We start from the raw sequence: 10,961 nt of genomic DNA, 5'->3' as shown, positions 1-10,961 counted from the left end.
TATGCACATGCCATTGTCTGGAGAAGCAGAGCAGGTGTGTGGGAGCATCCTGATCCTATTAGGAATTTAGGAAAGTGGCTTCCTTGTATACAGCCAGAATGTAGATATTGAGGTAAGAGGTAAGATGTGAAATTACTGTCTTCTTCAAAGAATCAGACAGGAGGGGACCCGACGGCCTTCTCAAATCACACCTTCCAAGCCTGTTAGCCTTACTGTCTATATATTCTGTTATTCTCAGTGTATTTGTCTTGATCAAACAGACACACTTCAGTGCAGCACTGGACCACAGAGGGCTGCCCAACATTAGAAAAAAGTGACAAGGCCCCAGTCCCTCACTCCTTACCCCATGCACCGTTCACTTCTCCTTCAGCACACAGGCTCAGGGGCTCATTGACCCCCTGAAGCAGCAGCTGGCCAAGGGGCTGGGATGCAGGAGAGGTGAGGGCACATGAGTAGGCTGTCACTGCCACTCTGAGGTGTGGGATTTACACGTGGAGCAAGCGCACTACTCAGGAGGTTGGCAGGTCGGAGGCTACAGCCTGTAATTCTTCTTCACACGCTCAACACTCTGTGGACTGCAGCGTCTCTACCTCTCTCCTCTCATCCCATCCGGAGGCTTACTCCCACTGCCAAGCGCTGAGGGCATGCCCCTTCCACAGCCCTCTCTCGTGATTTTTTTGGTGGACTGCATCACAGGAGTCATCAGACATTAACCAAGAGCAGAATTAAACTAATTATCCTCCTTCAAACTCTTTCCAAACCTGCTGTGCTGCGCTGTCACAACACGTGGCCAGGTTTCAGGTGAGAGAGACGCGCACTGTGCGCTTCATGCATATCCCCGCGCCGCCTCCCCAGGACTGCCAGCCCTTCCTTCGCATCGACCGGGTGCCTGCAGCCGGGCAGGACCCCCGTCCTGTGCTCAAAGACTTTGCAGCGCTGAGGAATACCAGCCCGGCAAGCAGCCCCAGAAAGCTTCTGTGTTCAAGAGCTGAGAGAGACAAATTTGCCTCCCTGTGCTTGTCCAGGGGCACGGAACAATGCCAATGGCATTCGGCAAGCAAAGCCCCGTGCCGGGCGGGGCAGGGCTGTGTGGGCGGAGGGGGAGCACATTCCCCACCGCCTCCATCCCTCCCTCCCTCCCTCCCGCGGAAGCCACAGGGCGGGCGGCAGCTCCGTTCGGGATGCTGCGCTTAGCGCGGCGGCCGGTGCCATCTAGCGGGATCGGGAATGCATAACCAACCTCCCCAAAGCGCCCCAAACACCGCCAGCACCCCCTGCCAAAGGCCTCCCTTCTTGGGGAACCGCTCCTGCTCCCTGTTAGAAGGATTTTGACAGACAGAAATTAAAATAAATGGCTAAAAGCTTGCATCAACTCGATGTCAAGCTTGCAGACAGAAAGGACATTGGAAGCCCTGTCCGCTGGCAGATAGACCGGGCGAGGAAAACCAGCACCCAGGTCCGAAGGAAAGGTTTTGGGAGGGTCAAAACTGATTTTTAAATTAGTATTTTACTTGAGGATAGATCAGGTGGTAGAAATCTCTTTCTCATCATTTAAGTAATTAAACATTGTAGCGTGCAGGTTTTTATGAACAGATACGGTGAACACCTGCCAAAGACAACAGCGTCCTGCCTCAGAGTGTTATTGCTCTTAAAGGTCTCCTCCAGTTTTCCACCCCGTGGGCTTTTCATGGTCTCCATGAAAGACAGCGGAGGAGGCACCTTCTTGCTCGTTCACTGAAGGAATTGCTCGGTTACAGGTACAGCAAGGGGCAGGGAGGAGGATGCAGAGCATCCCCCAGAAATTATTTATATTGCTTATTGATTATCCAGCTTCATCAACTGAATAGTAAGTTACTCAGCTGAAAAATCAGGTCTCACCAGGAATGCCTTTTCTTTAGTACGAGCACCGAAGTACTCGGGGTGTTTATTTCTGCGCGTTCCGGGGCGCACACTCCGCCCGGGCCGTCCCACACCAGCGCCGGGGTGAGTTCCGCTCGGCCCGGCGGCCCCGCCCCTTCCGGCGCGCGCGCGGACATGGCGGCCGTGCCCGTGGAGGAGGCCGGGCCCGGGCCGGGCCCCAAGCAGAGAGAGAAGCACAAGAACAAGAACAAGAAGAAAGCGGCACCAGGTGGGGGTGGCACGCGGGGCTGGCGGCTCGCCGGGAGGGCCTCGGGTCCCTCCGTGGGGCGCTGCGGAGGGTAGAACGGCTGGCGGGTGCTTGGGGCCGGCAGCGGCGGTGCCGTGTAGTGGTGTGCCTGCCCTCGAGGAACTCGGCTTCCTCGCCTCAGTCTGTGCCTTGTTCCTGTATAATATACTTGCATAATCGTCTTGAATATACCCGATCAACAGCGCATATCTCAGCTGCGGATTTCTTCTTCTCTTTCTTTTTTTAAAATTTAATATAAATAGTTTAAAGCAGTGTCTTTTCTAAGGTCAGCAAAGATGCATACTGCACTCAATAGTATATTAAATCAATCTTCTTGTAACAATAGCTTTTTTTTTCTTTTTTTAATAGCAGTTGATGAATCTGAACTTCTCACTGTGCCAGATGGGTGGAAAGAGCCAGCCTTTACAAGAGAGGATAATCCCAAAGGGCTGCTGGAAGAAAGCAGTTTCGCAACATTGTTCCCGAAGTATAGAGAGGCATACTTGAAAGAGTGCTGGCCACTTGTCCAGAAAGCATTGGGCGAACATGTATGAACTCTTAATAATTGTCATCCTGCACTTTGCATTTGGGGACATACAGGTCTTACTTAAGCTAATACAGATAGTGCAAGTTGCTTTTTTCATACTGTATTTGTAAATTTCTCCTGTGTTTGCATTTTGAATTCGCAGTGTGGTTTTTTGTCATCAAAATTGGTGAAGAACTGTGTACCAGTCTTGCAGTTCTTTACAAAAGTTGTCAGCAAAATACTTGCAGCAGCAAATATCTCTTCTTCCAAGCACTGACAGCTTTGTTGTGCTTGAATTCAGGGAGATGAGAGAGGTCGTGCTTTGGGCCTTAAGGTGCATATTCAGTCTGGGGTTTGTGTCTGTGTGTGTGAATTTTCTTAAGCTGGAAGTCACATAGGAAATTTGGGAAAACTAGGTCTACATTCTGTTAGTTAACTGCTTGCTGCCAAAGCTGATGTATGATATTGATGTGGTGTTTCATTTCAAATACTGCAGTATGTGAACGCAGCGCTGGATCTAATTGAAGGAAGCATGACTGTCACTACCACTAAGAAGACTTTTGATCCATATGCAATCATTCGGGCTAGAGACTTAATAAAACTTCTGGCCAGAAGTGTTCCATTTGAGCAGGTCTGTAATAAATCCTGAAAGCTTTTATCCATCACAATTCTTACATTTTGTCTTTAATTCTATCATAATATTATACTTAAATTCTATAATAATACTTATAAATAATACTATGTTTTAAGAATGCGGGAATTTCAAGTGAGTCAAGTAAAATAAAATATATATTTAAAGTAAACATATCTGAAAGCAAAGGGAGAAGAATAAACTGAAGTATTCTCTTGACTCTTATGAGAAATACATTTGAATTCAGATGACATTTCCTGCATCTTTTTAGGCAGTTCGTATCCTTCAGGATGATGTTGCATGTGACATCATTAAGATAGGCTCTCTGCTGAGGAAGAGAGATACTTTTATAAAAAGAAGAGCACGGCTTCTTGGGCCAAAAGGATCTACTCTGAAGGTATTTCCTATGGGTGTAGTAACCAGACAATACTGAGGCCCAAATTTGTGTGAGCTCTTCATATTATACTAATTTGTTTTCTTTTTTTTTGGTGTAGGCCCTGGAACTGTTAACAAACTGTTATATTATGGTGCAAGGCAACACTGTTTCAGCTCTTGGACCCTTTAGTGGGCTAAAAGAGGTAAGATGAGGTAATGAGCTGTTTCCGTAGCCAACACAAACTTCCCTGCCCTGCTCCAGGGTGGGCAATACACAAAATCTGGCAACCTCAGCAGTATCTCACTGAATCTTCAGCTTTGTGTTAGTAAGCTACATTTATATGACTATCCATAGTATTATCGTCTTAGCTGCTGAATTTTAAGATCTTTCTGTCTTGGAAGAAAAAACATCTGTATATGTTTTAATAACTATGTGGGAGAAGGATGCTTGTCAAAAGCAAGTTCCTCATGACACCATAAGATCCATGGTAACATGAAAATAATGTTTGTGGGGCCTGCTAGAGTCTATTAGAAGCTTGACAATATTGGCATTTTTGAACTGCTGTTCCTTCCAGTTAACCCTGTGCTGTAGCTTTTTAAAGGCTGGAATCAATGATCTTGGAGGTCTTCTCCAACCTTAATGTTTCAGTAATTTTAAGGCTTACCACTTTGGGGTGGCAGAGGCAGCGAGAGGAAGCACGATAGTTAATGGCTGCTATTTTAATTGATCAGCATGTGAAATACTTGCTGAGCTTTCTGTTCTTTCTCTTTTGTATTCAATACAGGTTAGAAAAGTTGTTCTGGACACAATGAAGAATATCCATCCCATATATAACATCAAGGTTAGTGTGGACCACTGTGTATCTTTGTTTACAAGAGAATAATATTTCTTCCCAGAGGGTTGTATGTTAATAACTTACATGTTTCTGTGTGGTAATCTACTTTTGAGAATTTCTGTAGTGTGCTGCTTTTTAAAAACCACTGCCTTTGATAGCCTCCATTTTACTAGGATATATTACTATAACACCATTATGGCAGTATCTGCAAAATCAAAGGAAAAAGTGTGTATAAACTTTCTCCTTTGCTTATTGGCTTGATACTTGCTCACTTAAATAGAAGCGTCTTTTCCAGTGCATTCTGTCCCTGTTTTGAGACATCTTTCTGGTTCTGCTGTTCATAATTAAGCCTCTCTGCTCTTATTGAAGTGAGATGTGGAAGGTTTGGATGTATCATATTCCATATAAGAAAGTCTAGTGAAACTTCTGTTTCAGATCTCTTGGCTTCTACTGTAATACTCTTTTTTTTTAATAACTTCTTTGTGACGTTTTGAAACTATTGAAGACTTTGATGATCAAAAGGGAATTAGCAAAAGATCCTGAACTGAGGACGCAAAGTTGGGAAAGATTTTTGCCTAAATTCAAGCGGAAGAACTTGAAAAAGCGCAAGGAGCCCAAGAAGAAAAATACTAAGAAGGAGTACACACCGTTCCCACCTCCTCAGCCAGAAAGCCAGGTCTGTTGAAACTTTATTTGGTTATGCAGGAATGTAGCACACCTGAAATTGTGTTCTTAGAAAGAGGTGGGGAGGCTTTTTCTGTCATGTTCTGATTCCCTGATATTACACATCTGGCTTATAATGCATAATTAACTAAGGCTTCTTGTTACTTGCTCAGATTGATAAAGAATTGGCAAGTGGTGAATACTTCTTGAAAGAAAGACAGAAGAAACGCAAGCGAATGGAAGAGATAAAGGTAAAATTGTACTAATCCAGGGTCCAGTTAAAAAGCATTTGATTGCTGCCTTGGAATCTGACTTTTTTTTTTTTTTTTGTCCTTTTGGCTTGCTCTATTACTACTTGACCTTTTTATTGGTAACTTCAGGCAAAGCAAGCCGATGCAGTCAAGAGAAGACAAGAAGAAAGAAATAAAGCTTTTATCCCACCAAAGGAAAAGGCAGTTGTGAAAACAAAGAAAGGTAACCATTCTTTTTCCTGTTTTAAAACATTTTGTTGTCCATTTCTAGGCTGAGTGATTTTGCAAATACAGCCTAGGAAAAAGAAAGGTCATACAAAAAAAAAAATCCTGGGGGTAAGATCCATGCCTAGAATTGCCAGGGACAGCAGAAAGATCATCTAGCCAATAAGTCTATACCTGTAAAATGGCAATTCTCTGTTGAAGAGTCAATCTCAGTTGGTTGTTCTAGCTTCATCAGTTTCTGCCTTTGAGTTTTACAGTGAAGCTGCCAGGACTTTTACATTCAAGTAAACAGAAAGCAGTACTTGAAAAACTTATATCACAACTTGAGCACAGGATAGGATAAATATCTTTTCTAAAGGTTAAAATAAAACCACACTATGTGCAGAGTAAGAGCTTGTATTCTCAAGTGATTTATTTTTTAATGCACTAGAGAAGTAAGTCTTTAGTTCTCACTGATTATGCTTCATATTAATAGTATTAGATATACTATTAGCGATATACCTACATATTATTACACTATATATTACACAGTCTTATGAACTTTAAAGTTTGTGTTTCTTGAAAAGCATGTGTTTTGTAGCATTGATACAGTACTTTTTTTGTTGTGATAGCAGTAAATTTCCAGTGATTTAGAAACTATTGTTGTTTGCACTATGTCTCAAATATGGTGCTTTTCTAGCTGCTGTGTGTTTTGAGCTGAAATCCTTCAGTCTTCCAAGAACAGATGACAGGAATAGTTTGTATGGTACCCATCATTAGATTTAGGAATTAACTGTGAGATAGGAAAGTTAGATCCAAACTCATGGCTTGTGTTCAAAAGAGAAAATACCATCACCTGTGAACGTAAGAGTAGGTTATTCATGTTGCTCAGCACTATGTGTTTAACTTCAGCATTCTGGCACTCCCTGTAGAAGTTTTTAATAAAGGTTTTCATGCAGGGGTCAAAGATCTACATCATCTTCCCCTAACCCACCCTTCCTCATCCTTTGTCTGACAGTGGCCATTAACGGATGGCCATGGAAAGAGTATATGGATGGGATAGGCATGTTTGGGATCTTAGCACTTTAGTTATTTACAGAGAGACAAATTGCCATGAAAGCTTGTCTGCATGTAAGCACTCAGCAGTTAATTTCTTCAGCGAGATCAGTCAAGCCTGTGTGTAAGACAGTGTGTATGTACTACTTTCAGAGGAGTACATCTGTGTTCTGAGGAGTGGATGATAATAGTTTGTATGTCTCTTGGGTGTGGCATCTGTGTTCAAATTATGGGATTTTTATATGATTGTTCTTCAAATTCTGCTGAATAGGATTTGTAGATAATACTAGTTTCAACAAAAATTATTAACAGAATAATCTATAAAATCATTAGTGAACATAATATGAGTCCTAACCAATGCCACAGGATGCAGTTTACTGTGTTTATATATAAAGTCTTCTTGTAGCCTGTTAACATTTTTCAGGAGTAAAACTCATGTCTGTTACCTTTGTATTTTGTACTGTGTAGCCTCCACTGAGAAAAAGATTGATATTGAAGCCATCAAAGAAAAGGTAAAGAATGCAAAGAAGAAGAAATTAGGAGCACTCCCTGAGGAAGAAGTAAAGTTAAAAATGGCAGCAGATGAAAAGAAAAAAAAGAAAAAGAAGTAATTCACCACCATGTTTACTTGTCACCTCTGATAATGAACATTTGTATACTCAGAAGATGGGAGATTTTTGCTGTTGGTATAATGTAAACCAGAAAAGACTAAGTAGAAAGATCATCCTCTTTTCTCCCGAGTACAGTTTAATTAGTGGATCTACAATAGCTGTACAGACTTGGCGAGGTTGGTGAAGAAAATCCGCGTTCTGTGTTGTTTGAGAAGGTAAGAGAATGTACTTGGGTAATACCCATCTGTGTAAAGGGAAGGTTTCACAATAGAAACATTGAGGAGTTTGATGTGGAGTGTTAAACATTTGAGTCAGAAAACTCTGGGAGGGTGAAAGCTTAAGGTAATGGTTTGGTGATGACTTTTGCTAAATGGGCAAGATTTATTACTATGTTGTGCTTTTATTTTTGTAAAAGCTGATTATTTTTGTGTGTCTTGTCTCAATGTTAATAAACTATTTTAATACAATGTTCTTAAATCTTTAGTTAATGTACTGCACAACCTCAGTTGTGTTTCCTGGACACCGAACTCACAGTTTGAACTGAAAATCAGACAAACCATAATCTTCATTGCATACCATTAATAAACTGTTATTTATTAGCATTATCCTGATAGGTTTTTTTACACAGAATATGGTACAAAGTGTCTTTACATAGGGATTGTGCTGCAGGGAAAGCAAAAAGTTGTGTTATTTACCTTTAAATATATTCTTAGTTTATTTCCTTCTTGCAAGACTGTCTTAAAAATTGTGCTTCTCTTTTTTTTTTTTTTTTTTTTTTTAAACACTTCCCCTATTTTAAAGGAAGTTAAGAGGTTTTTCAGGTTCCTGGAACTGTGAAATGTGATGAAATAAAGTGCATCAGAAGAGCAGCTGTGCTTATTTCATACATCTAAGATTACAGAAACAAATGTAATGAGGAGGTGATAGAGCCATACTAATTTCATAACTGACTGCTGGGTTTTGGAATTTTGATCACTGCACATGCAATGGAAATGATTCTTCTAGAAGGATGCAGATCAATGCCTTTTAGTTAATGACCTTTTACTTGAAACCTAGGTGAAAACACAGCCTTTTTTTCTTTTTTTTTTACACAAATAAATAAGAATTTAGAATATGTTTGGTTAGAGAGCCAGTACATGAGCATTGGGACATGGCTGTGGTGCTTGCCCTCTAAGCAAGTGGACCTTTCAATTATGTGAGCAGTTCTTGGCACTTAATTGTTAAGAAAAAAATACTCCCCATCTTCTTAGGGACTGCATTGTTCGTAAGAGGCAGTTTCTTTTGGAATCAGTCAGGAAAATACTATTTAAACATCTTTCACTGAGAACACGATGCATAAGTCACAAGCCACCCATCTCAGAAACTAGTGATTCAATGGGTTGAGTGATACCAGCACTACAACAAGCTTTTTAGAAACACCACTGGTGTTTGGCAGTTGACAGAGTAAAGGGGCAACCAAAGTTCAGGGCTTGGTGGGTAGTTCAGACTTCTCATGTAGTGAAAGGACTGATTTCAACAGGAGACACTGCAAGGCTTGAGTTTAAATTTCTGCTCTCACAAACGTGCTTCAGCAGAAGTGCAGAGTGAGGACCTATTAAGGAGGAGTTTGACAAGCCAGGGAAGGAGCATGAGAGTGTATTAGGAGAGTCCTTGGTTCTGATCTGAACTGCATCAGCCCTTTTCATGACAGAGGAGTGGCACACATTCCCCTGCCTGTTTAAAGAGTTGAAAACAAGTGTAATGCTGTTTGTCTCACACTGGTCTTTTAGACTGGGGTATCATTCCAGGAATCTGGCTGTGAAAGTATCCTGTAAAAAGGGAGTTTTCAGCTGCATCAGCTGACTTCTTGGGTGCCTGATTTGCAGTGCAGGAAAATGTAGCTCATCTTGGGGCAGCCTGGCTTTATGTTTACTTCCATGGAAGTGTGTTTTTTTTTAAATTAGGACCCCCAGCTGAGTCATTTATGCAGCTTTTACATGACATCTTTCTCTCCAGTAAAATTCTTACTACGCTTCAGGAAATCTTGTCCTGTTGTTCTGGGGTGGAAAGGTATGACATGGTGTTTATTATTTCTTGGTTGTTACTATTGACAAGTTTCAAGGATTGTTGGTAGGACCTGAATTACTTAAACTGGAAAATCAAGAAAGCTTATTCATATTCCTGTAGGCAAGCCAAAGGATTTGTCTGCCCAAGAGTCCATAGCTGAATGGCAAGGGGCTGCATGGTGTCACTTGATGGTGCTTTGTGCATCTGTTTTCTGACAGAGTATGGCAGTTGTGTAAAACGTAAATAATAGATAATAAAGTGGGCTTGGAAGAGTGAAGGGGTTTTTTTTGTATTTTCAGAACAGCTTGAACTACTGCAAAATTATGTTCTTAAACTGATTTGAGAGTTTACAGAGTTGCAAAAATGTACCTGAAGTCTATTTCCATATCAGTGTTTTGCATTTATCATATGGAATTCATGGGAATATGCTGTGTGGGCAATTCAAAGTGGTTTGACATACCAGAGCTAAATACCTGGATTTTTGTGTATCCTTAAATGACAAAGCTGCTTTTTCCTGACTTCTTGATTTTCAAGCTTTTTGGTTTTTTGTTTGTTTGTTTGAAAGATGCCACATTGTAAAGTTTGGTGGTTTAATCCCCCCTAAGCCCACAGTTTTTTTTAAGGAAGGTCTTTCTTAGGATTTCCTAAGAGCTGCTTAAGTATATAGTGAAATGAAAGTGTTAACATTTTGAACTTTAAGGTCTCTGTGTTGCTTCTGTTTCCTCACCTGGAGACCACTCATTAATTAAACTAAGCAGGGGAGAATTCCTGCTGAGCTCATTTTAAGCTCCCTGGACACAGCAGTGTATCTGATTTCCTTCCCTGCATTCCTCTTTCCAGTTGAAGGGTATTACCCACATGGGGGCAGAGATCCTGCTGGGCAGTCTGCTGTGGAGCCCTGAGCAGGAGAGTGCCCACACATTAACTCCTGCTGCCCACGTGCCACTTGCCAGCCGATTTTTAGACGGGGCTTTGCAGTACCTGGAGCTTGAGGCTTGGGTTTCACACAAGAGTGTCTGTGAGTGTGGCTGTCTTGGCTGTGGAGGCTCCAGCAGTCAACAAACTAAGATGTATAAAGATATATCAAGCATGAAATTCATAATTTTGTCCCCAGCCATATTTACATTTTGAGAAATCATTTATTCAAGGAATGCTGCAATATTGAAATGATTCTAGTACCAGCAGTACTAGCAGATAACTATCTGGAAGTGTAATGTGAGAAATGCTGGGCCCCAGTTCAGCATTTTCAGTTAAAATCCATGCCAGTAGTAAGAGCAGGAGTCAGGGTCAGGAGTTGGCATGCAGAAACACTGACAGGTTTTGTGGTGACAATACCACAGAAACGTAGGGGTGAGGGGAGCCTCCCGGCTTCCTCTACAGCAGTGTGTGCAGAGAGACACGGTGCTGAAGCTTCTAAAAGTATAGATAGGGACTGCTGTGGTCCAGCTGTGAGTTTGTGCAGCTCTGCTGCTTCCAGACTCTGCTTGAGCTGAGCATGGTTGGTAGAGGACACACCAAGCTGAACACAGCAGCTGTCCCTGCAGCCTTCTGCTTGCTCCAGATGTGCAGGTTCCAGGAGATTTGTTCTTTGGTGGCTGTTGAACCAAAGTTGTAAC

General features: G+C 41.9%; 1 protein-coding gene across 2 annotated transcripts; it reads left to right on the top strand.

The window, feature by feature from the left end:
• The first annotated feature begins 2,012 nt into the window (after window positions 1–2,012).
• On the top strand, window positions 2,013–8,165 carry KRR1 (KRR1 small subunit processome component homolog). 2 transcript variants are annotated; one of them, XM_066183274.1, is made up of 10 exons: window positions 2,013–2,128; window positions 2,519–2,694; window positions 3,169–3,303; window positions 3,575–3,700; window positions 3,798–3,881; window positions 4,464–4,520; window positions 5,020–5,190; window positions 5,351–5,428; window positions 5,558–5,651; window positions 7,157–8,165. In XM_066183274.1, the coding sequence occupies exons 1-10, from the start codon at window positions 2,035–2,037 to the stop codon at window positions 7,297–7,299; spliced, it is 1,158 nt and encodes a 385-aa protein (XP_066039371.1). In that variant the 5' UTR covers window positions 2,013–2,034; the 3' UTR covers window positions 7,300–8,165. The 2 variants fall into 2 exon arrangements, with proteins under 2 accessions (XP_066039371.1, XP_066039370.1); XM_066183273.1 differs by having other exon boundaries at window positions 2,516–2,694.
• The last annotated feature ends 2,796 nt before the right edge of the window (window positions 8,166–10,961 follow it).

Source organism: Chamaea fasciata, unplaced genomic scaffold, assembly GCF_029207755.1.
Source record: "Chamaea fasciata isolate MVZ Bird 193981 ecotype frontalis unplaced genomic scaffold, bChaFas1.0.hap1 SCAF_5, whole genome shotgun sequence".
In the NCBI taxonomy this organism is placed as follows: domain Eukaryota; kingdom Metazoa; phylum Chordata; class Aves; order Passeriformes; family Sylviidae; genus Chamaea; species Chamaea fasciata.
This window is presented reverse-complemented; position numbering and strand designations above follow the sequence as displayed.

Coding starts and splice junctions, on each gene's coding strand:
- KRR1 (XM_066183273.1), top strand. CDS start 2,035: ATGGCGGCCGTGCCCGTGGAGGAGGCCGGGCCCGGGCCGGGCCCCAAG. Junction 3,882..4,463: donor CCTTTAGTGGGCTAAAAGAG/GTAAGATGAGGT, acceptor TATTCAATACAG/GTTAGAAAAGTTGTTCTGGA. Junction 4,521..5,019: donor ATCCCATATATAACATCAAG/GTTAGTGTGGAC, acceptor AAACTATTGAAG/ACTTTGATGATCAAAAGGGA.